Source organism: Mesoplodon densirostris, chromosome 6 (assembly GCF_025265405.1).
Source record: "Mesoplodon densirostris isolate mMesDen1 chromosome 6, mMesDen1 primary haplotype, whole genome shotgun sequence".
NCBI lineage: Eukaryota > Metazoa > Chordata > Mammalia > Artiodactyla > Ziphiidae > Mesoplodon > Mesoplodon densirostris.
The window spans coordinates 24,907,107-24,932,159 of NC_082666.1; the positions used below are offsets into that span (position 1 = coordinate 24,907,107).

The 25,053-nt window shown below is 46.5% G+C and overlaps 2 protein-coding genes across 2 annotated transcripts in view; one reads left to right on the forward strand and one right to left on the reverse strand.

The window, feature by feature from the left end:
- On the forward strand, nucleotides 1–22,544 carry NANS (N-acetylneuraminate synthase). Its single transcript, XM_060101323.1, has 6 exons — nucleotides 1–223; nucleotides 6,672–6,887; nucleotides 16,589–16,688; nucleotides 17,501–17,655; nucleotides 20,265–20,531; nucleotides 22,314–22,544. The coding sequence occupies exons 1-6, from the start codon at nucleotides 92–94 to the stop codon at nucleotides 22,521–22,523; spliced, it is 1,080 nt and encodes a 359-aa protein (XP_059957306.1). The 5' UTR covers nucleotides 1–91; the 3' UTR covers nucleotides 22,524–22,544.
- TRIM14 (tripartite motif containing 14) overlaps nucleotides 21,892–25,053 on the reverse strand; it is a 29,003-nt gene continuing 25,841 nt past the window's right edge. The window contains 2 exon segments of the mRNA XM_060101322.1: nucleotides 21,892–22,455; nucleotides 23,699–23,781. The gene's annotated coding sequence lies outside the window, so the exon portion shown is untranslated.

Sequence of the window (25,053 nt, forward strand, 5' to 3'; positions counted from 1 at the left end):
GGCTCGGCTGGGGTGCTGAACGAAACGACCAAGGCGGCGGCGGCGGCGGGACTGTGACGGGTGGTGTGGCGCGGAAGCGCGAGCCGCTGCCATGCCGCTGGAGCTGGAGCTGTGTCCCGGGCGCTGGGTGGGCGGGCAGCACCCATGCTTCATCATTGCCGAGATCGGCCAGAACCACCAGGGCGACCTGGACGTGGCCAAGCGCATGATCCGCATGGCCAAGGTGAGGGGACTGTCTAGAGTACCCGGGCGCCGAGCGGGAGGCGGGGCCTGGGGAAGACCGGCCTGGGCAGGGGTCGGGCAGGGCTGCGCAGAGCTGGGGCCATCCTTCCTCTGCCTCTCGGTGCCCTGCATCCGGCCTGCCGTCCAGCTCGCCGGATCCATTTCCAAACGTTTCGAATCCTCTTCATCCCTCCGCCACCATCCTGATTTGTTTGCATTACTGCATCTGCCCCCGCCCCCCTTACTCCCACCTCTCTCGCTCCCTTCTGGTGGCAGAATGATCTTTCTGAAACACAGATTTGATCAGCCACCTGGCACCTTCAGTGGCTTCCCACTGCCCGCGGGTAGAGTCGAGACCCTTTAATAAAGCCTTCAAGACCTTAATGACCTGGCCCCTTCTTGCCTTTTTTTTTTTTTTTTTTTTTTTTTTTTTTTTTTTTTATCTCTGACATCTTTCAGCGACAGTGAATTACTTCCAGGAAGTTCCTGAAAATTGCTGTTGCCTCTCTCACCTGCTATTGTACTTAACTACCTCATAGAGTTGTGAGGATTAAATGAGATAACTCGTGTAAAGCTCTTAGTACAGTACTTGGCAAATAGGACTCAATACATGTTGGTTATTAGTGATATGATGTTAATGAACATCTATGCTCCCTCTCTGGATACTTTCTCCAATCCCTCCCTGCAAAGCTGGGCTCCTGTAATTGTTCCCATCGAATTGTATTGTCACTGTCTGTTTAAACTTCTCTCTCTGTTAGACTGTGAGCCCTCTGAAGGGGAGGCCTGTCATGTTCTTCATTGTGACCCCGGGCCCCACCATAAGTCTGCGCTGTGATTCCTTGGTTTAGCGAGAGCTCACTCCATCTTTTTTCCTTTCACTTCCCTTCAGTCAGTGCTATTCACTCAGTCATTCATGATTAGGTTTTCTGTTACTCCAGGACTAACTCTGCTTTTATGGACGCCTACTGAATCATAAAAATACTTTTATTTTTAAATTTTATTTACTTTTTCATTGAAGTATAATTGATTTGCAATAACATTGGTTTCAGGTGTACAACATAGTGATTCAATATTTTTATAGATTATACTCCATTTAAAGTTACTGCAAAATAATGGCTATATTTCCCTGTGCTGTACAATACATCCTTGTTGTTTATTTATTTTATACATAGTAGATGGTGCTTCTTAATCCCCCACTCCTATCTTACCTCTCCCCCTTACTTCTCCCCACTGGTAACCATTAGTTTGTTCTCTAGATCCTTGAGTCTATTTGCAACCTAAGTGTCCCTCAACAGACGAATGGATAAAGAAGATGTGGTTGATATACACAATGGAATATTATTCAAGCATAAAAAAGAATGAAATTCTGCCATTTACAACAATGTGGTGGGTGGACTTGGAGGATATTATGCTTAGTGAAATAAGTCAGAGAAAAACAAATACTCTATGTTATCACTTATGGAATCTAAAAAATAAAATACCTTTAAAGAGTAACAATTGCTAACATTTTTGAACGCTTACTGGGCCAAGTGCTTTAAATGCACCATCTCATTTAATTCCTACAACACAGTGGAATAGATGCTGTTGGTCTCATTTTAAAGGCTCAGAGAATTTCAGTGACTTGTCTGAGGGCCCACAACTAGTAATTCATGTATTTCAGAGCTTTGCTGTTAGACACAGGGCTCCAGCCTTTGTACTGTAACATTGTTTTCTAGGGGGAGACTTCGGCTCTTAATTTAGGAAACAACCTTATTTTGGAGGTGTCCACTCTGAATGCTGAAGTTGTAAAAATACCTAGAAATAGTGAAGCCATAGAAACAAAGTTATAGTGGTTCTTTTCTTCTTCCTGTTTTAATTGTGAAGGATAGTATTCCCCGGGGGAGGAGAATGAAGAGTTTGAGGTTGTGTTATAGTGGAAAGAGCGCTGGACTGGAGTCATGATACCATTTACTAGCTGAATAATCTTGGGCAGCTGGATAATCTTGGTCTCTTCCTCTCTAGGCTTCAGTTTCACTTGTTTTATAATATGTATGTATCTTTATTTATTTATTTTTATTTTTTTATTTTTATTTTTTTTTGCTGTACGCGGGCCTCTCACTGCTGTGGCCTCTCCCGTTGTGGAGCACAGGCTCCAGACACACAGGCTCCGCGGCCATGGCTCGCGGGCCCAGCCGCTCCGCGGCATGTGGGATCTTCCAGGATAGGGGCACGAACCCGTGTCCCCTGCATCGGCAGGCGGACTCTCAACCACTGCGCCACCAGGGAAGCCCTGTATCTTTATTTTTAAACTTAAAGCAATGGAATCTTTTGAAATCCTTATATTTTAGGATTTTTTTTCTTGCCAAATGGAGTCACAAGTTTAGTTATCCAGAGTTTATTACATACAAGCTGGCTTGTTCATGTACCAAATCTGTTTACAATATTAAAAGTTGAGTTCTGTTAACTTGGAAAAAAAACGCACAGTATAAGAGCTGTGAGTTGATTTTATTCAGTGTCATACTGAGGACTATAACCAGGGAGACAGCCTCTGAGAAACCGTTCTTTAGAGGTGAGGAGGGAGGTAAGTATATATGTGATTTTGTTGAAGGGAGCCTGTAATCAAGCACACATCTCTGTGGAAGGTTGCTGCTAGTCATGAGGAACAGATATCTTAGTTAATGGTTTTAGTGCTTTTCTAAGTGTGGGAAGATTCAGGAATCCAGGTTCATAAAAAATTTCTCCTACAAATACTTCACTGTCTAAAGGCCTGTTCTGCCAGTTTTCCTGGAGCACAGAGAGCCTCATTCCTGATCTCTACCCTGAATTACTTTCAGGATATGTTGAAGGTCAGCAACTGCAGTGGCTAGTGACTGAATTCTTGTAGAACCAGGTGGCAAGTGACCTTCTTTAATTGGCAGTTCATTCAATTGTTGACCAAAATAAAAATGCGCAACAGAAGAGTTGTGAGCTAAGTTTTATAGTGAGGACTATAGCCCAGGATACAGTCTCTCAGTAGATCTGAGAAACTGCTCCAAAGAGGTAGGGGAGAAGCCAGTATATATATGGATTTTTTGGCTACAAAATACATGTAATCAAGCATGAGTCTTGGTAAAAAAAAGTACAGCTAATCACAAAGAACAGATATCTCAAGTTAATGATTTTAGTGCTTTTCTATGTATGGGAAAATGCAAGAATCTGGGGTCATTTAAGTTTTTCCTGAAACATGCATCTTAACTATCTGGGGGCTTTTTTTTTTTTTAACATCTTTATTGGAGTATAATTGCTTTACAATCCTGTGTTAGTTTCTGCTGTATAACAAAGTGAATCAGCTATACATAAACATATATCCCCATATCTCCTCCCTCTTGCGTCTCCCTCCCACCCTCCCTATCCCACCCCTCTAGGTGGACACAAAGCACCGAGTTGATCTCCCTGTGCTATGCGGCTGCTTCCCACTAGCTATCTATTTACATTTGGTAGTGTATATAGGTCCACAGCACTCTCTCACTTCGTCCCAGCTTACCCTTCCCCCTCCCCATATCCTCAAGTCCATTCTCTATGTCTGTGTCTTTATTCCCGTCCTGCCCCAGGTTCTTCAGAACCATTTTTTTTTTTATATTCGTTAGCATACAGTATTTGTTTTTCTCTTTCTGACTTGCTTCACTCTGTATGACAGTCTCTAGGTCCATCCACCTCACTACAAATAACTCAATTTCGTTTCTTTTTATGGCTGAGTAATATTCCATTGTATATATGTGCCACATCTTCTTTATGCATTCATCTGTTGATGGACACATAGGTTGCTTCCATGTCCTGGCTATTGTAAATAGAGCTGCAATGAACATTGTGGTACATGACTCTTTTTGAATTATGGTTTTCTCAGGGTATATGCCCAGTAGTGGGATCGCTGGGTCATATGGTAGTTCTATTTTTAGTTTTCTAAGGAACCTCCATACTGTTCTCCATAGTGGCTGTATCAATTTACATTCCCACCAACAGTGCAAGAGGGTTCCCTTTTCTCCACACCCTCTACAGCATTTGTTGTTTGTAGATATTTTGATGATGGCGATTCTGACTGGTGTGAGGTGATACCTCAATGTAGTTTTGATTTGCATTTCTCTAATGATTAATGATGTTGAGCATTCTTTCATGTGTTTCTTGGCAATCTGTATATCTTCTTTGGAGAAATGTCTATTTAGGTCTTCTGCCCATTTTTGGATTGGGTTGTTTGTTTTTTTGATATTGAGCTGCATGAGCTGCTTGTAAATTTTGGAGATTAATCCTTTGTCAGTTGCTTCGTTTGCAGATATTTTCTCCCATTCTGAGGGTTGTCTTTTCATCTTGTTTATGGTTTCCTTTGCTGTACAAAAGCTTTTAAGTTTCATTAGGTCCCATACGTTTATTTCTGTTTTTATTTTCATTTCTCTAAGGAGGTGGGTCAAAAAGGATCTTGCTGTGATATATGTAATAGAGTGTTCTGCCTATGTTTTCCTCTAAGAGTTTTATAGTGTCTGGCCTTACATTTAGGTTTTTAATCTATTTTGAGTTTATTTTTGTGTATGGAATTAGGGAGTGTTCTAATTTCATTCTTTTACATGTAGCTGTCCAGTTTTCCCAGCACCACTTATTGAAGAAGCTGTCTTTTCTCCACTGTATATTCTTTCCTGCTTTATCAAAGATAAGGTGACCATATGTGTATGGGTTTATCTCTGGGCTTTCTATCCTGTTCAATTGATCTATATTTCTGTTTTTGTGCCAGTACTATATTATCTTGATTACTGTAGCTTTGTAGTATAGTCTGAAGTCAGGGAGCTTGATTCCTCCAGCTCTGTTTTTCTTTCTCAAGATTGCTTTGGCTATTTGGGGTCTTTTGTGTTTCCATTCAAATTGTGAAATTTTTTGTTCTAGTTCTGTGAAAAATGCCATTGGTAGTTTGATAAGGATTGCATTGAATCTGTAGATTGCTTTGGGTAGTATAGTCATTTGCACAATGTTGACTCTTCCAATCCAAGAACATGATATATCTCTCCATCTGTTTGTATCATCTTTAACTTCTTTCATCAGTGTCTTATAGTTTACTGCATACAGGTCTTTTGTGTCCTTAGGTAGGTTTATACCTAGGTATTTAATTCTTTTTGTTGCAATGGTAAATTGAAGTGTTTCCTTAATTTCTCTTTCAGATTTTTCGTCATTAGTGTATAGGAATACAAGAGATTTCTGTGCATTAATTTTGTATCCTGCTACCTTACCAAATTCATTGATTAGCTCTAGTAGTTTTCTGGTAGCATCTTTGGGATCCTCTAGGTATAGTATCATGTCATCTGCAAACAGTGACAGTTTTACTTCTTCTTTTCCAATTTGGATTCCTTTTATTTCTTTTTCTTCTCTGAGTGCTGTGGCTAAAACTTCCAAAACTATGTTGAATAAGAGTGGTGAGAGTAGGCAACCTTGTCTTGTACCTGATCTTAGTGGACATGGTTTCAGTGTTTCACCATTGAGAACAATGTTGGCTGTGGGGTTGTCATATACAGCCTTTATTATGTTGAGGTTAAGTTCCCTCTATGCCTACTTTCGGGAGAGTTTTTTTGTGGTTTTTTTTTTTTGTGTGTGGTACGCGGGCCTCTCACCGCTGCGGCCTCTCCCGCTGCGGAGCACAGGCTCCGGACGCACAGGCCCAGCGGCCATGGCTCACGGGCCCAGCCGCTCCGCGGCACGTGGGATCCTCCCAGACCGGGGCACGAACCCGCGTCCCCTGCATCCCGCGTCCCCTGCATCGGCAGGTGGACTCTCAACCACTGCGCCACCAGGGAAGCCCAGCCCCCCCCCTTTTTTTGTACATTTTAAGAGGGAAAAGTAGAGCAGAACCCCCATCCCCACCCTTTTATTCCTTTGAGACGTCCTTGTTTTTCCTGTTTCTCTCCTTTGGGAGTTCTTAATGCGTCTGTCAATTGATGTGTTTTTTTTTTTTGCGGTATGCGGGCCTCTCATTGTTGTGGCCTCTCCCGTTGCGGAGCACGGGCTCCGGACGTGCAGGCGCAGCGGCCATGGCTCACGGGCCCAGCCACTCCGCGGCATGTGGGATCCTCCCGGACCAGGCCTCGAAACCGTGTTCCCTGCATTGGCAGGCGGATTCTTAACCACTGCGCCACCAGGGAAGTCCACTTCTGGGTTTTTTTTTTTGCAGTACGCGGGCCTCTCATTGTTGTGGCCTCTCCCGTTGCGGAGTGGACGCACAGGCTCAGCGGCCATGGCTCACGGGCCCAGCCGCTCCGCGGCATGTGGGATCTTCCCGGACTGGGGCACAAACCCGTGTCCCCTGCATCGGCAGGCGGACTCTCAACCACTGCGCCACCAGGAAAGCCCCCGATGTTATTTTTAAAGATAATAATTTCATAGCAGTTGCCCCAACACTTCTCTTGTCTCTCAGAATCTGTGCCGGGTCATTAAAGGAGCCCTAATGTGTGTTGCAGGAGTGTGGCGCTGACTGTGCCAAGTTCCAGAAGAGTGAGCTGGAGTATAAGTTTAATCGGAAAGCCTTGGAGAGGCCGTATACTTCGAAGCATTCCTGGGGGAAAACGTACGGGGAGCACAAACGCCACCTGGAATTCAGCCACGCCCAGTACAAGGAGCTGCAGAAATATGCCGAGGAGGTTGGCATCTTCTTCACTGCCTCCGGCATGGATGAGGTGAGCCCTCTGCCACGCTGTTATTTGCCATTTTAGCAGACCTAGGGGACATCAGGTAGCCCTGTGGCTTTGGCTTAGAGCCAGCTGTGGCCCTTGCTCACTTTAGACTTTTTTGTGCTTTCTGGACCTAGAGTTCTCCATAGCATTAACAAGATAAATGCCCAGCTAAACAGGAGGCCAGGGGGATCAGAGGTCCAGTGACGCAGAGAACCATAGTTTTCAAAGCAGTCTGTCTCCGGGAGTAGGGGCCAGCCACCCTGGAACCCCAGAGTCCCTCAAGCCTGTGGGAGATGCCCCATTGGGCCAGTTTTCTCCCAGTGGAAAGTGGCCTGGACTCTGGAAACCTCAGTTCTGACAGGAGTCCTCCCCTTGCTGAGTGGCCGTGGCTTATCTGGGTGAGGTGGCATTGCATCATTCAGAAGGCAGTAGCACACAGGATGGCCATGCCGACATACTGGAAGAGTCCAGCTGGTGCCAGGTCTTGGGTCCCATCTGCTCTGTGACCTGCCTCAAGACTCCTTTACGTGCTCTTTTTTCAAATATAAATTTTTTTTAAATTATAAAAATTATACAGTGTTATACAATGTCACAGAAAGTTTAGAAAAAAGGGAGAAAAACTGACCCATAATCTCTATGTGGCAGCTCTTTTCTTTTTTTTTAATCAATTTATTTATTTATTTATTTTTGGCTGCGTTGGGTCTTTGTTGCCGCGGGCGGGCTTTCTCTAGTTGCGGCGAGTGGGGGCTACTCTTGTTGCGGCGCACAGTCTTCACATTGCGGTGGCTTCTCTTGTTGCGGAGCACTGGTTCTAGGCACGCGGGCTTCAGTAGTTGTGGCTCGAGGGCTCTAGAGTGCAGGCTCAGTAGTTGTGGCACACGGGCTTAGTTGCTCTGTGGCATGTGGGATCTTCCCAGACCAGGGCTGGAACCCATGTTCCCTGCATTGGCAGGCAGTTTCTTAACCACTGCGCCACCAGGGAAGCCCCTGGCAGCTCTCTTTATATATTTTCTCCTGAAGTTGTTTTATATGCATATTTTATTGCCTAGTTGTTATAGTTGTGAATGTTTAGTTCCGTGCATGCTTTTCCCAGTTAACATTATCTACAGCTTTTACCCATATCTTGTTTTCTTTTCTCAGCTTTGAGATATAATTGACATGTAGCTCTCCATATCTTGTGCTGAAAGTTATTAATGGCGGTGTAGTATTTCTTTTGAGGATTTATAATGTATGTAACCATTTCTTTATGTTTCAACATGAGGTTATGTTTTTACTTTCAGTTTTTTGTGCTTATAAATAATGCTGAGATGACCATCTTCTTTCTGTGTTTTGAATTGTTTCCTTAGGATAGCTTTGCAGTAATGGATCATTAGATGAAACAACATTTTAAAGGCTCCTGAAACACTTAGGATTCTTTTAGTCAACTAGAATATTTGAAGGGAGCCCAGTTCCTTCTCTAGGCCTCTGACCTTTTGTGTCACTATTCCAACCCTAAGATATGTCTGTAAATTGAGTCAAAAGAAACGTAACTCTAGCCTAAACCATTGGTAGTTTAAAAAGGTGGGGGGGGAAGCAGAGAACCTAGGTGTCTGTGAAACTTGACAAGTCCAGGCTTCAGTTCTGTAGCCCACTTACAGTAATATATCTTACCCCTACTATGTCCCATTTTGCAGATGAAGAAATGGAGACTCAGAGGGGCCAGGAAGTTTGTACAGTGTCACACAGCTGGGAAATGGGTCTTGAGGGCAGATCTGACGCCTAGTGCAGTGTGCTTTCTGTGGTCTCTCAGCTGCCACCTGGCTGTCCGTCCGGGTGTGTGTGTGGCTTCCCAAAGCTCAGGAGAGCCTTTGGGCTTCCCCCCTGCTCTTCACCACTCTCGATGTTGGTGGCTGGAGAGTCTTTGGGCCCAAGAGATGCCCTGGGGAAAAGGGGACATATTTTTAGGAAAACCTATCTGAAGTGGTTACTGGGCATTTTTCTGATCCCATCTTAAAAAGTACCTCCTCAGGAAATTCTTCCTGTGCCCCTGCTGGGTTCAGGCCCCTCCTTCTGTTGTGTTCTCCTGGTTTTCTTTTTTTTTTTAATTAATTAATTTATTTTTGGCTGCATTGGGTCTTCGTTGCTGCGTGTGGGCTTTCTCTGGTTGTGGTGAGCAGGGGCTACCCTTCGTTCTCATTGCGGTGGCTTCTCTTGTTGCAGAGCGCGGGCTCCAGGCGCACGGGCTTCAGTAGTTGTGGCTCGCAGGCTCCAGAGTACAGGCTCAGTAGTTGGGGCACACGGGCTTAGTTGCTCCGCGGCATGTGGGATCTTCCCGGACCAGGGCTCGAACCCATGTCCCCTGCATTGGCTGGCAGACTCCCAACCACTGCCCCACCAGGGAAGTCCTGTCTCCCGGTTTTCTTTACTTCCCTAATTACTGCTAACTATTGCTCCTTTCCACCAGGCTGTTAACCCCACAGCATCCCCAGTGCCTGGCACGTAGTAGGTGCTCGGGAGATGTTTGTTGAGTGAATAAGTAAATAAGCGAGCCAAGCAAAAGAGAGGGCTGATGGCTTTTATCAGATCCTTAAAGGATCTGTAAATCAAAAATGTTAGACAAAAAAGATTGTGGGCTTTGGGATCTGAAAGACTTGGGTGTTTTTTCTGGTCTTGCTATTAACTAGCTGAGTGATTAAAAGTAAGAATCTTCAACGTTTCTTGAGTGTTTATGATCTGCCAGGTTCTGTGCTAGGTATTTTAAATGTATCAGCTCATTTACTCCTCTTAACAACCCCTTGAGATAGGACAGTTATTATTCCCACTTTACAGATGAAGATGCTAGAGCACGGAGTGGGTTAGCTGTCAGTAGCTGTTGATCAGCAGAGGCTGATTACAACCTAGGCGACTCCAGAGCCTGCCCTCCTGACCATACTATACTCTTCTTGCATTTCTTGGGCCTGTTTCCTCATAGGTAAAGGGCAAGGGGGTGGATTAAAAATACCCAGAAGTGGACTTTCCTGGTGGCGCAGTGGTTAAGAATCCGCCTGCCAATGCAGGGGACACGGCTTCGAGCCTTGGTCTGGGAAGATCCCACATGCCGTGGAGCAACTAAGCCCATGCACCACAACTACTGAGCCTGTGCTCTAGAGCCCGCGAGCCACAACTACTGAGCCTGCATGCCACAACTACTGAAGCCCATGTGCACCTAGACAGCAAGAGAAGCCACCGCAAGGAGAAGCCAAAGCACCGCAACCAAGAGTAGCCCCCGCTCGCCACAACTAGAGAAAGCCCACGCGCAGCAACGAAGACCAAACATAGCCAAAAATAAATAAAATTAAATCTTAAAAAAAAAAAAAGTGATGATAACACCAAATTGTGGCAAGGCTGCAGAGAAAATGGACTTCTCATGCATTGCTGGTGGGAATGTAGAATGGTACATTCTAGAAAATTCTTTTTTTAAAAACAACTTTATCAAGATATAATTCACATACTATACAATTCACCCACTTGAAGTGTACTGGTAGTTTCTTATAAAACTAGAGGTGCTCATCATGTGACCCACCAGTTGTCATTTGGTAATTTATCCCCAAAGAAATGAAAACCTATGTTCACCTAAAAATCTGTATATGAGTGTCCATAGCAACTTTATTTGTGGTAGCCCCAAACTAGAACCCAAACTTTCTTTAGGGGATGAATCATTAAATAAACTGTAGCATATCCACACCACGGAATACTACTCAGCAATAAAAAGGAGTGAAAACTGATAGCTGCCACAGCTTGGATGGATCTCAGGGATATTGTGCTGAGTGAAAAAGCTTCTCTCAGAAGGTTGCATACCGTACAGCTCTGCTTATTTAACATTCTCGGAATAACAATTATAGAGCTGGAGAGCAGATTAGTGGTCATCAGGAGTTAGGGAGGGGAGGGCTTGGAGGTTCATGTGGCTATAGAAGGGTAACATGAAGGGAGCCTTGTAGTGGTGGCATAACTCCGTATCGGACTGTGGTGGTGGTCCGCGTGAGTCTGGGCACGTGGTAAAATTGCAGAGAATTAGATACGAGCACACTCAGATGGGTACATGTGAAAATGGTGAAATCTGAATGAGATCGGTGGGCTCTATCAGCCTTACCCTCCCAGTTGTGATACTACACTGTAGTTTTGCAAGATGTTACCATTGGGGGGAACTGTAAAGTGTACGTAGGTTCTTTCTGTATTATTTCTTACAGCTGCATGTGAAGCTATAATTATCTCAAAAAGTTTAAAATCTAAAAAAAAATTCCTCAGTTAAAAAATTTTTTTTTCTTTTTTTTTGGTTGTGTTGGGTCTTCGTTGCTGCACGTGGGCTTCTCATTGCGGTGGCTTCTCTTGTTGCAGAGCACGGGCTCTAGGTGCACAGGCTTCAGTAGTTGTGGCTCGTGGGTCTAGAGTGCAGGCTCAGTAGTTGTGGCGCACGGGCTTAGTTGCTTTGCAGCATGTGGGATCTTCCCGGACCAGGGCTCGAACCCATGTCCCCTGCATTGGCAGGCAGGTTCTTAACCACTGAGCCACCAGGAAAGTCCCTTACCATATTTTAATTCAGTAAATATGAATAGGTAGAACCTGCATAAACAGAAACTCAGTAGAGTCCTCAGTACTAAGAGTGCTCTCTAGCGCAGACTCTTGCTGGATGGGCCCATGGTTAAGTGTACAGACTCCGGGGTCACATTCTGAGTTTGAATATGGTTTTGCCTGTCATTCCTGGTGAGTCCAGGTGGAGCTTATTTACCTTCTTTGTGCTTCTGTTTCTTCAGCTGAACCCATCTCGTAGGGTTGTTATGAGGATTAAATGTGATCACCCATGTAAAGTGCAGCACACAGCCAGCACTTAGCGATGTTAGTTAAAGTTCAGGAAACAGCCTGGGCAGAGGATCAGGACATCCGGGTCCTTGCCTTGCTCTGTTCTGAGTTCATCTCAGTGTGAGCTTGGAAGAGTCCCTTCCCTGCTCTGGGCCTCCATTTTCTTTTGTGTGTGAACAAGCTGCTATCCAAAGGCTCTCCCTGCTCTGTTGTCCTGAGCCAGCATAGAATCAGAGATAGTGTCACTAAGGTGACTTGGATCTGGGATGAGAACTTTCCTGTTCAGTCCACGTTTCCAGGCACCAGAGCTCCCGGATGTGGACTCTGAAGGGGGTGCATCTCCTTGCATCTGCTCAAGAAGTCACTTCTTTAGGTCTTTCACTCCCCGGTGGCTTCGAGGTGGGAATCAGGAGCAGGTGGGAGAAGGAGAGGAACCTGGCTGGGTGTTGGTAGCTGGGGCTGACTCTCCGCAGGTACCCTCTTGGTTTCCCAGGAAGCACTTCTCTTTGGCGTATAAATGCGTGCTCTGCGGCCACCCTCTGAGTTCAGGTCCTGGTACTAGCACTTGATCGGTGGGCTTGGGCTGGTCATGTAGCCTCTTTGAGCCACACGTGTCCAATCTGTAAAAACGGGGTAATCAAGATGCCCACCCCAGAGGCTGCAGTGAGGACCCAGTGAGGTGAGTCTAGGAGGTGCAAGATCTGCACCCACTGAATGACAGCTGTTCTGTTGCTTAGAACCCTTTTCTCTGCTTCACACTAACCGGGCAGGGAGGCTCCTCTCTCCTAAGGATGCCGTTTGTTCCCCACTAGTCTCCTGACTGACCTGGGCATAGGCAGTAAGGAGAAATGCATTCTTAAGAGCCTTTGCAAGAGTTAATTTGCTTTGCCAGCCAGGTCCCTTTGCTGAACCAGCAAGTCCTGTCTGCCCGGCTGTTGGAGGTGGGTTGGTTCCTTGTTCTGTGTTTACCTGGCAAGTATCTCTGAGTATTTACCCACCCAAACTTCCTCATGGACAGTAGGCATTTATTGAGTGCCGATTTTCTTCACTCTGTGTGCTGTCCTAGGGCATTCTTTGTGTGCTGAGGACAGGTTAAGGCATGGTGGAACGAACTTTGTGAAGACCAAGAAAACTGCCAGGGCACACGGTCAAAACTGCACGGAGGCATGTGGAACTCGACTGAAATGAGCAGAGTGTCTTTGGTCAAAATAGAGGGTTCTGTTGAGAAAGCAAATGGGAGCCGTGACATAGAGGTGGCCCCTGGAGACCCATTCCGGCGGAGCTGCCCTGCCTTCCCAGCGCCTGCCTCCACGGTGCCCTCTTTCCTCCACCACCTCTGCCACAGGGCACCCCCTGCCTACGTCGTGGTGCACTCTGACAGGGCCACCGGGCTGAGGGCAGGCCCAGCCTTTATGGCTCCGTGCTTCCCCCCTCATCATTTCCTCACCCTGGGCAGCTCTCCAGCACCCCCTGTTCTCCCCAGCTCATCACCATGGATCCAGAAACCAAGGGGAGTGGAAGCAGCTCTAGAAAAATCCCAGCTCCACTCCTGTCGTTTCTGTTACCCCTTAGATCAGTGGGCCCCCAAATTTCTCATCGGACGTGATGTGGAAAGGGGGTTCTGTGGGCACACATTGTGGGAAGGGGGTTCCTCATTAATTCATTAATTTAGAATCAAAGCCCCTTCCCCAAATAAATAAGGGTTCTGAGTAGAATAAGTGTGGGAAACACTGTAAAATAGCTAGACAATTGTATTTACTGGGACCCTCTAAGGGAGAGTCTGACAATGCAGCATTTTACTCAAACCAGTTTGCTGGTGGGACCGTTTTCTGTGTGTTTAACCCATTTGGATGCCCAGGGAGGGTCATACTCAGTTGAGTTCCTTTCAAACAGACTCAGAAAGCCTTTGTGATGTGTGGGGTGGGAGGGAGAAGTTGTGAGACTGTCTGGCTGCATTGTACCCCTAGATGGAAGGAGGACAGACAGCAGCGTGGGCAGGGCTAGAGGAAGCCAGGGAGTCCACAGAGAGAAGGCAGCCACTGGCGCTGACCTAGCCTGAGGGGCCCTGGACACAGTAATATTGCCTCAGGATGGAAGGCTAGCATTTTCCAGATTACTACTGAAGTTGGCACCGTTTGCAGAGATTAATCCAAAATGGCAGTTTTCTTTTTTTTTAGTGTTTAAAGAATGCTTTCTCTATTTATTTTTTAAATTTTATTAATTTTTGGCTGCATTGGGGCTTTGTTGCTGTGCGCGAGCTTTCTATAGTTGCAGCGAGCAGGGGCTACTCTTTGCTGAGGTGTGCAGGCTTCTCTTTGTGGTGGTTTCTTTTGTTGCGGAGCACGGGCTCTAGGTGCGTGGGCTTCAGTAGTTGTGGCATGCGAGCTCAGTAGTTGTGGCTCGAGGGCTCTAGAGCGCAGGCTCAGTAGTTGTGGCGCCTGGGCTTAGTTGCTCCGTGGCATGTGGGATCTTCCTGGACCAAGGATTGACAAAATGGCAGTTTTCTAAATGGCCACTAGATGGGGCTGGCTCCCCAGGAGGGCTGCAAAACGAGATGCACCTTTCTCCTCCGGCAGGAATTTCCCCTTTTCCTCACTTGAAAATTGTAGAGCTCCATGCAGATTTTACAATCAGTGTAGGTAAGCTTTTTAAAAATTTTTTATTTCAATGTAGTTGCTTTACAATATTGCGTTAGTTTATACTGTACAGCAAAGTGAATCAGCTGTACATATACATATATCCCCTCTTTTTTGGATTTCCTTCTCATTTAGGTCACCACAGAGCATTGAGTAGAGTTCCCTGGGCTCTACAGTAGTGTAGGTAAGCTTTTGCAAAGTGTGTTTTCTGCATTTGGCCCCTCCTTGCCCCTGCGCGCTCTGCACCTCTCCTGAGTGGGCTCATCCATCTCTTTATGCCCTTGGGGACTTTTTCATCATGAGCCATGCTCTCACAAATAGAGCATTTTACAGACGAAAGCTTAGCATAGGGTTTTCCCTCTTAAAATAGAAAACACTCTTCATCTGCCAGATAGAGTGAGAAGGGTGGGAACATTAGACTTTGTTCAAGAAATATATTAAAAACAAATGTTTTTCAGTTCCATCTTAGGGCTGGTTAACAGTATGAGAGATACGTACACAGGAGAGAGTGACATAGAAAACTGTGGAAGGGAAGAGAGAGACGAGGAAGACATAAAGCAGAGCGGGGGAAGGCAGTGGTGGCTTAGCACCTTGGAGGGGAGTGGCGCCTGGGCCATCCTGAGAGGTGTCTCTTAGACCGAGGGGGTTGCCTTCTGCCTTTGAACTGTTCACTGGCTGGTTGGTCACTCTGTATGAATCACCAGCAGCTCTAACCCCTACATTATTAGAGGATTAACATATGAGGAAAGTGATTCTCTGAGTGAGACCAGTGATTGGAGTAGCTCATCACCTGCTGGGAAGATGGAAGGAAGCTCAGGCAGTAGTGGGTTGATTTAAAGAACCTGCTAGCAGAATTACCTTCTCATATTGTTCCTTAACACCCCCGAGCCCTTTGGATTTTCATGCTGGTAACCTTGCTACTTGCTACTCAGAGTATGATTCACGGAGCAGTAAGTAACAGCAGTGTTACCCAGGAACTTACAAGAAATGCAGACTCTCAGGCCCCACTCTAGACCAACAGAATCAGAATTTGCACTTCATTTGGGCAAGATCCATGGCAGGTTCGTGTGCCCGTAATGAAGCGTGAGAAGCACTGACCTAGCTAATCAAGTCTTCCAAACTTACTTCTGAGACTCAGCCAACATTTTAAGATAGATGGAACTTAGATATTGGGAAACGTTCCAAGACATTGATTCGCCCTACTTCTGATTTTCAACTTCAATTAAAAAAAAATAGTAATGAAAACAGTAATAGTAATGTAAAATTGTAATTTTACAGCAAATTGAGATTTTACTCTTAAAACTTGTGGTCCACTGGTTCCTTCAGCAAGCATTTGCTGACATTTGCCAATTTCCTGAGTGTTATTTTTTTTTTTTTTTTTTTTGCGGTATGCGGGCCTCTCACTGTTGTGGCCTCCCCCGTTGCGGAGCACAGGCTCCGGACGCGCAGGCTCCGGACGCGCAGGCTCAGCGGCCATGGCTCACGGGCCCAGCCGCTCCGCGGCATATGGGATCCTCCCAGACCGGGGCACGAACCCGTATCCCCTGCATCGGCAGGCGGACTCTCAACCACTTGCGCCACCAGGGAGGCCCTTCCTGAGTGTTATTGATGAATCCCAGATAAGGATGGTGAAGGGCCCTAGAGAGGTAACCTCAAACAGTGATGTTGTGTCCAAAAAAGTGACTGAGGTTCGTTTTTTTTGTGGGCAGCATAGTTTGAGGTCTGAAAGGGCTTGGGTTTGACGGGCCCTGCCAGCTGTGGATCAGTGTGTCAGGGCTAGGCCATCAAACGCTCCACTTTTTCTATTTCTGGCAAGGATTGAAATGGCCTCTTTTCCGGCTGTTCGGTCCTGAGGAAAGCATAAGGCCTTTGAGGGACTTTCACTTGCTCACTGCCTGCTTTTCTGGGTCAAGATTAGGTCATGACCCTTTTTCGTTTGTTTACTGGGGCTCCAGGCCCCTGGGGAAGGAAGGTCTGGCCAGGGTTCCGATTCTTTTCCAGTTTCTCGTACGTAGCCAGTGTGTGCCAGCACACAATGTTTGTTGGACAAATGGATGGGTGGATATGAATGACGGAATGTTTGAATTTGAATGACATGACTGATAACAAATCTGTGTCTGCTTTCATGTTGTTGAGAGAGTCCCTCTTGCTGGGCAAAGAGGGGTTTTTCTCTTCATATGTGGCTCCTCGCCTGTCTTGAGGACAGTGATTTTGAACAATCGTGACAAGGAGCTCCCTCTTGGATTTTTGTAGATGGCAGTTGAGTTTCTGCATGAACTGAATGTTCCATTTTTCAAAGTTGGATCTGGGGACACTAACAACTTCCCTTATCTGGAAAAGACAGCCAAAAAAGGTGAGTGTTTAATTTTTGTCATACAATCTGAGCCCAGACCTTCCTGTTTTTACCCTGCTAGTAATAACCCACTAAAGGAGTCTCCTGAAGACAGATTTTCCAGATTTTCCATTTTTCAGCCTATACTCCCACTTTTTCATGTGCTGACTTGAATGAAAAATAAGACAGTTTTTTAAAGAATTTTTAAATTAAGATTATTTTTAATTTAAGAAAATATTTATATAAAATTAAGGATATGACTATGTGTAAAACTTCTTAGAGGAAGCTGACTTTGAGAAGTATTCTGTAGGTATAATATCCAACCTCCGCACATCACAGTTTGTAAAGTGGTTTTACAACATGAGTGATCTCATTTGATCCTCATGACAATCCTGGGACTGAAGCAGGTCATATGATGATGATGCTTTCTACTTACTTCACTGACGAGGCATCTGAGACCACACAGCTAGGACGTTGGCCGCCCCAGGCCTCACACTCTTGAATCTGGGGCAGTGCTCACCCTACCATACTGTGCAACCTCTTAATCCAATGAGATGCTCATCTTTCTCTAAAGAGTGTGAAATTCCTCTTAATTGGGTTCACTTTGCTGAACAATAATGTTATGGGTGGGGGTGAGGGGAGTCTACGTTTCCCGTGGTTGAGGACAGGAACCCACCAGGCTCACCTCTGTTTCTCCACTGTGGCTGGCACAGTGCTTAAGAGATGTTTGCGGGATTCAGTAGAATGATGAAACCAACAGCAGGGGTGTGCTTAAGGGAGAGTCAGAACCCCTAAAAAGAAAGTGATGATGGTGATGGTGTTGGGTCCCTCAGGCCGCCCAATGGTCATCTCCAGTGGGATGCAGTCCATGGACACCATGAAGCAAGTCTATCAGATTGTGAAGCCCCTCAACCCCAACTTCTGCTTCCTCCAGTGCACCAGTGCGTACCCGCTCCAGCCCGAGGACGTCAACCTGTGCGTCATCTCGGTGAGCCCGAGGGAGGGCCCTTGTCTGATTGGGCCATTTGCTGTGGGGAAGATGCAGCCCAAATTCTAACCAGTCTTGACATGCTTTGTATTCGAACACCCTTTGACGATCTTGCTGTTGCAGAATCAAATTAGAATCAACTATGCAGTTAAGGAGTCAGATACATTCTAAAGATTACAAATTACGTTTTCTTAAAACCAACCTTAATTTCTCTCATTATAAAATTTAAGGGGGAGTCTTCATAATTGTCCATATACATTTTCTTTACCTGTGTGTATTGGCCATCAGCAGTCCCTCTTCTGTGAATCGCTGGCTTTCTTAGCGAGTTGTGGGTTTGTTTTTGTAAAATATACGTATGATTTACCATCTTAACCATTTTTTGGTGTCCAGTTAAGTGGCATTAAGTACTTTCACATTGTTGTGCTACCATCGCCACCATCCATCGCCAGGACTTTTTCATCTCAAACTCTGTACTCATTAAACATTAACTGCCCATTTCCCCCTCCCCGAGCCCCTGGCAGCCATCATTGTATTTTGTCTCTATGAATTTGACTACTCTAGGTATCTCAAATAAATGGAATCATACAGTACTTGTCCTTCTGTGTGTCTGCTCTCACTTAGCATAATGTCTTCAGGGTTCATCCATGTTGTGGCATGTGTTAGCATTTCATTCCTTTTTAAGGCTGAATAATATTCCATTGTATGTATGTGCCACATTTTGTTTATCCAGTCATCTGTTGATGGACATTTGGCATGGTTCCACATTTTGGCTATTGTGAATAATGCTGATATGAACATTGGTGTACAAATACACCATTTTTCTCCATATTGACAAACAAAATACCCATTTTGTTTGTCAATGGGGGAGGCAGAAAGGGGCATTTAGTGTTAATGAGTATAGAGTTTGACTCGGAGATGATGAAAAAGTCCTGGAGATGGATGGTGGTGATGGTAGCACAATAAAACCATTTTGGGATGGTTCCACCTTTTGGTTATTGTGAATAATGCAGATATGAACACTGGTGTACAGAAATCCGTTTTTCTTGATATTGAGTTGTAGGAGACCTTCTTGAAACTTCTGGCTTTTCCTGCTCTCTTTTACCAGCTCTCTGATTCTGGGTATCCTTGAGGGTCAGAGTTGTTACAGTGACAACCTTGAGAGAGCTTTCTCTCTCCCAGCATTCTGTCTGTTCCACTTCAGTCGGTTTACAGGTGACGAGGTCCAGTCCTTACTTGGCCTGAGATCTCACAGCATCCTGGTGGCAAAGCTGGAGTAGAATTGTCTCTTATTGTCTCGGGCCATCTCTATCAATTCCTCCTGGTAGCTCCCGAAACATAATTAATTGGAAATATATAGGTGTGTAATTATCGTACAAAAAACATTATAGTAAGAGTAGTAGAATTCTAAATATATACACACACACAATCCTGATACTGCAATTAACCAGTTTCCCTTTTGTATTTTTCTTTCATTACCGTATATGACATTCTGGGTTTTTTTTCCCCCCATGATTATATAAGCTCTTATACATTTTTCTAAAGTCTCTTCATGTTTAGCTTAAAAAAAGAAATTAACCTTTTTTGAAATGACACTACTCTCTTTTTAACTAAAGTTTCTGTCCCTCCCAGTTCTGTAGTCTTTTCTCCATTTCTAGCTCATCTCTAAATCATGTTTTTTAAATTTAAGCATGGTTTAAAAAAAAAACTCAGCCCTGAAATATATAACGTACAAAGTGAACATCCTCTGTAATCCCATCCCACAGAGATTACCATAATTAACAATTTAGTGTGTCTGACGCCAAATATTTTCCTCAGTTTTCTTCCTTTGTGAAGTGTGGTACCCATATCCCTTCCATCGCCACCTGAGGTATGCTCACATCCTCTCTTTAGAGCAGGGCACCATCAGAGTTAAATTGCCAGCCTGCCCCCCAGGCCCAGCCCACCCGTCACAGCAGGGTGAGTCCTCTGACCTAGCAACCTGCACTTTTTTGTCCATCACACACCCTTAAGCCTGGTTTTCAAGGCCTCTGCCACTCAGCCATCCTTATCTTCTATTAATTCCCATCTGGGTCTTTCTGCTGTACTTAAGCTTTCTGGTCACCCTCACTGACAAGGCTCACTCCACTCAGAATGTCTTTCGTCACATCCAGTGAATTATAGATAACCAATTAATTAATTATTTAGCATTCCCACCAAAGGATTGTTTTGAGATTGGGCTGTATATATTATTGATGGTGATATTTGTGCATATAGCATACTTGCTTTCAGCAGCTCAGGCTAATTAAATGTGAAAGATGCTTTTTGAATGGGTTTAGGCATTTGGTTATAGTTCTTATTCTTTGTGGTTTGCGCAGTGTGAAACATTCTTCAGATGTGTTCCTGATAACAGCAGCCATTATTTTTGAGCATTTACAGTGTGCTGAGTGCCCTCCACAAGTTCATAGCAGCTCCCACCAGGTACTGCTATCCCTGGGAAGGAGAGACTCAGAGAGCCTCGGAGGCTTCCTGGAGCTTACTGGGCCTCAAACTCAGATCTGCCTGACTCTGGAATGTATGCAGAAAGTACCACACTATTGAACTTTTTTTTCCTCCCTTTTTCTATTTTAAAGGAATATCAGAAGCTCTTTCCTGACATTCCCATAGGGTATTCTGGGCATGAAACAGGTATAGTGATATCTGTGGCTGCAGTGGCTCTGGGGGCCAAGGTCTTGGAGCGTCACGTAACTTTGGACAAGACCTGGAAGGGGAGTGACCACTCGGCCTCGCTGGAGCCTGGGGAGCTGGCCGAGCTAGTGCGGTCCGTGCGCCTCGTGGAGAGGGCTCTGGGCTCCCCGACCAAGCAGCTGCTGCCCTGTGAGATGGCCTGCAACGAAAAGGTGGGTTCTTCTGTCCTGCTGGGCGCCACTGTTGAGAGGGGTCGCATGCACTTACCCGAGAGGTAGTTGGTACCAGCCCTACCTGAGGCCAGGCCAGTGGAATGATGCAGGGATGTCGCTCGGAGCCTATAAATTTTTGGGGGTTCATATTAGCAGCGGGAGTAACTGGTTATTTAAGGAACTTCAGCTGTTTCTCTAGTTCCCTGGCATCATATTACAGTTTTCCATTAAGTCTCTGAAGCCTCTGGCCCCAGTGCTCCAGACCCCAGGTAAAGGGGGGGTGGTATCTGGGGCCCCTCATGAGGCACGCAGGTAGGTCAAGTCTGGGGTCCCGTGGAGTAGGTAATCCTTGAGGGATATCCAGGTAGAGGGGCCCTGTGAGGCAGTGGGAGGAGGGCCTGTGATGTGTCAAGGCGTCCCTAAGCATGGGAGGCATTGGATGGATGGGGGTGGGGCTTGTCACGGGGTTGGTGGGGGATGACGCAAACGTTCCCTCAGGAGCAGTTTGAGCTGTGCAGCGTTAACCTTAAGACAGAGGGGACGGGGAGGCCCGCGAACCCTGCCTGGCACACTGACTATCTGGGCTTCCCGGAAGCCATGGCCTATACCTGGCTCAGCCTCTGAGTCTAGAGCCAGGCGTCCCGGGGCTGCCAGGGAAGCAGACACTCCTCAAACGCTGCAAGCTGTCTGGGCCGAAACAAAGATCTAACACCAGGCCTGCTAGAGGAGTGCTCTTTTATCCCAGTGGGGCCTACTTGCTGCCCTCAAATTAAAGATGCATATACACCAGGAAATTAAAATAACAGTAAAAAGAAACAAACTACCTTATACAAGAAAAGGGGAGAGAATTGGCCCAGAAACTGTAATGAGAGTTATAGCAGTTGAGCACTTAATTTGGTTCTGAGCCTCCTGGCTCCCTGGGCAAACAGTGAGGTACCAGAGGATGCAGAATCTGATAATCATCTGCCGACAGACCTTTTGTCCTGGCATAAATTCCAGAACTGATTCCTTGGCCCTTACCTGGAAGATGCAGAGTATTGGACTAGATACTTTGTTGAAAAGCATCTATGGACAAGACCTAGAAACACTGGTCATGAGCTTCAGGTCTCCTTCGTTCCCCTCACCTGCCCAGCCTATCTGCCTCTTCCTAAGAGGCCCCCTTCCATACTCAGCGTCTGTGCGCCCTCTGTACTGCTACTGTACTGAGCAAGGAGGACACAAGGTTTGTGTCCCTCGAGCAGTGGGCCAGGAGTCAGGAACCCCAGGTTCTCACCTTGGCTCCTCGCAACCTTGGCCAGCTTACCTGCCCTCCATGGACCTCCGTTTCCCCATGTTTAAAATGCGATGCTGAACTGGACGATGACAAAAGCAATCATAATTTTTATTTACCGAGAGCAGTCTATGTTCCAGGTAGGTTACATACATTATTATCACGAATCCTTGTAGTCATCTGACAGGGTAGAGACACTGTTATTTCCCATTTTACAGAGAAACTCAGCCACAGCTTGTACCCAGCTGCCTGGGATTCGGATCTGGCTCTCTTTGGCTACATAACCTGAGTCCTTTATTATAAAGGCCCCTCCTCTGAGTCTCTGAGTCCATCCCACACTGGCCGAGTCCCTGCTGTGTGTGAGATACTGTTCTAGGCACTGAAGGGGGAAAACAGAGTCCCTGCTATCCAGGTAACCTTGTGCAAGAAAACCGATCAGGGACCTTGGGGATAAAGCAACGTGTGCTAACTATTTCTGTGAGGCTGGCACTGAGTCTTAATTTTATCCACAGCTGGGCAAGTCTGTGGTGGCCAAAGTGAAAATTCCGGAAGGCACCATTCTAACACTGGACATGCTCACTGTGAAGGTGGGTGAGCCCAAAGGCTACCCTCCTGAAGACATCTTCAGTCTGGTGGGCAAGAAGGTCCTGGTCACTGTGGAAGAAGATGACACCATCATGGAGGAATCAGTAGAAAATCATGGCAAAAAAATCAAGTCTTAAAATAAAGTGCCATTCTCTGAATTCTGGATTGCCTTGCTGGTGCCGTCAGGTGCATTTGGGTGAGGTGGGGCAGGAGTGGTGGTCTCTAGGGATCTGGCTTTCATTCACTCCCCACCCAGACAGCACACATTTAGGGGCCAGGCCTTGGGTCAAGCCCGTTGGAGGGATACAGAGAGCAAATATGGGCGGCCTCTGCCTCAGGTTGGCTGGCCCAGAAGGGGCGGTGGGCTCAGAAGCATCTCATCACTGCCCAGTGGCAGTGCGGGTGCAGAGGAGTGAGTGCTGGCCGTGGGGCCTCTCCTTGCAGCCTGCCTTCTTCCTGCCTGCAAAACCAACCCTAATGACCCCAAATATCTCTTCCTTCCAGCTCTCTCTCCTTATCCCCTGCCCGCCCTGGGATTGAGTCTAGTTAGCTGTATAGCCATCACTAGGCATTAGAGAAGGGGTTGGCCAAAGTGTTTTGCAGGCAGAGGATGTCAAAGCACTCATAGCTCTGAGCAAAGAGAGGGAAATGGCATTTATTCCTTCTTTAAACAAATATGGAGGGCCTACTATGTGCCAGGCCCTGCTTTGGGGCCTGAGGATACAGCAGTGAATCCCTTCCTTATGGGACTTCTGTTCAGATGGGGACAGATGCTCCATAAACCAGGAGCACAGTAAAGTAAACCACAGTACGTCAGAAGGTGACACGTGCAGTGAGGCACGTGAGGGAGCTGGGGAGTGTGGGGCTTGGTGTATTTGCAGCTTGTGGTGACTTGTAAGTATGCTGGTGATGCTGAAATCAGCCCTTCCATGATCTGTTGTGAAATTACTAACCCAGCTAACAAAAGTTCCTCACGGTTGGACCTCCTTGAACTGCAGCATGAACCCTTCACAGAGATTCCATATCATAGTCCTCTTTGTTCTTTTGAACCAATACTGAGATTAATGATTATTTTCAAATATACTTTCAAATTCTTAATCTTTCTTCGTATTTATTTGACCTGGTTACTTTAATTCCTCTTGATTCAAAGTGTATCTTGGAGTCTCTTTTCGAATGCGTAAATTGCCCTCTGAAGTTTCTTTACTTGTGAGGATAGGGCCTCCCTCTCCTGGGGATCCCCAAACGGTTTCTGGAAGGAGACTCGCATTTGTATGTGTGGGTGGGGTGTGGTGGGAATCCGGGTCGTACTCACGAGAATCCATAAAATTGACGTGCTAGGAGCTGGAGTGTGACGGCATCCACTTCTGGCTGCTGTTCACTCCCTTTCACTTCTCCCTATAAACAGTCATGAGCAGACAATCAAAATTTGATTCCATAGCCTTTTTTTTTCTACAAGAGCAGAGATGACATTAAATACCTGAGACCTCCTAACAAGAAGAGACTTAGTATGGTAGTAGACGGATGTGTTCCAGGGCCTGGGAAGAGGAGGTGGGTCTGAACGGAAAGGAGGGAAGAGCCTAGCTGGGGCTCTGGCTGAGAGCAGGCAGGCGGTTTCTAGCAGGGAACCCATCAGTTGCTTCCAGGTCCTGTCAGACTGGAATGTGAGAAGGGCCCAGGCTGCTCTGTAGACCTCAGCTGGATTCCCCCAGAGGGCAGAAGCCAGTGAGGCTCACACCTGGAAGAGCCACTGAGGGCACAGGGCCTAACTCTGCCTTTTGGGTAGAGGATCGGGTAATGTGTTGGAGAGAACTGTGAAGAAGGGCCGTCGTCTAGAACCCGCTTCCCATCAGGGCACATAGAGAAAATCACAGCCTGTGAATGCCGTGTGTAGGTAAAGTATGGGGCTGCCTGCAGCCAGGAGCAGCTGGCCACCTCATGCTGTGCCAGGCCCTGAGGGCAGGAGGATGGCTCTCTGGGCACAGCTCTGGCCTATTTGTACGTCCCTGAGCACCTGCCAGGAAGGAGGTCCAGTGCTGGGCCCACAGTGAGGCAACAGACGGTCCCTGTTGGAGAATTCACAGCCTATTGGGTGCAGTTACGTCCACAAATAGTGCCCCCTGCATGTGTGAATTGCTGAAATGTTTTCCAAGAGTCATGAGAGCGATGGGAGTGGGGATGGGAGAGGTGTTGGCCAGGGAAGCTCTCCTGGAGGAGGTGGCACTTTAGTTCAACCGTGCATGTTGAGAAGTGACTGAGGGAGGAATTGTGGGATCTGGGGAATGGGAAGTACCCTGTATGTCCAGGTGAAAGTTGGGCAGGGAATGGCCACATGGAGAGGAAGGAAGGGATTTGGAAGGTTGTCAGGAAGGAAGCAAGGGCTTAAAAGCCTGCTGACTTTGGACTGTGTTCAATTGGCAATGGGAAGCCATGGAAGGCTTCAGAAGAGGGCACGGTGGACTCAACCTTGGGCCGCACCCCTCTTATGCTTACCCTCCCACCTCGTATGCAGCTTGGCTTCTTGGGCAGCCTGTCCCCTCCTCATGGTATGGACTCCTGCCCACCATGCCCTGGCTGCACTGGGCCACCTCTGTGTGCCCTCTGCTAGGCTGTGTCTCCACCAGGCTATCATCACTGTCCCCTTCTCCCTGGCAGAGAGGAACTGCAGAA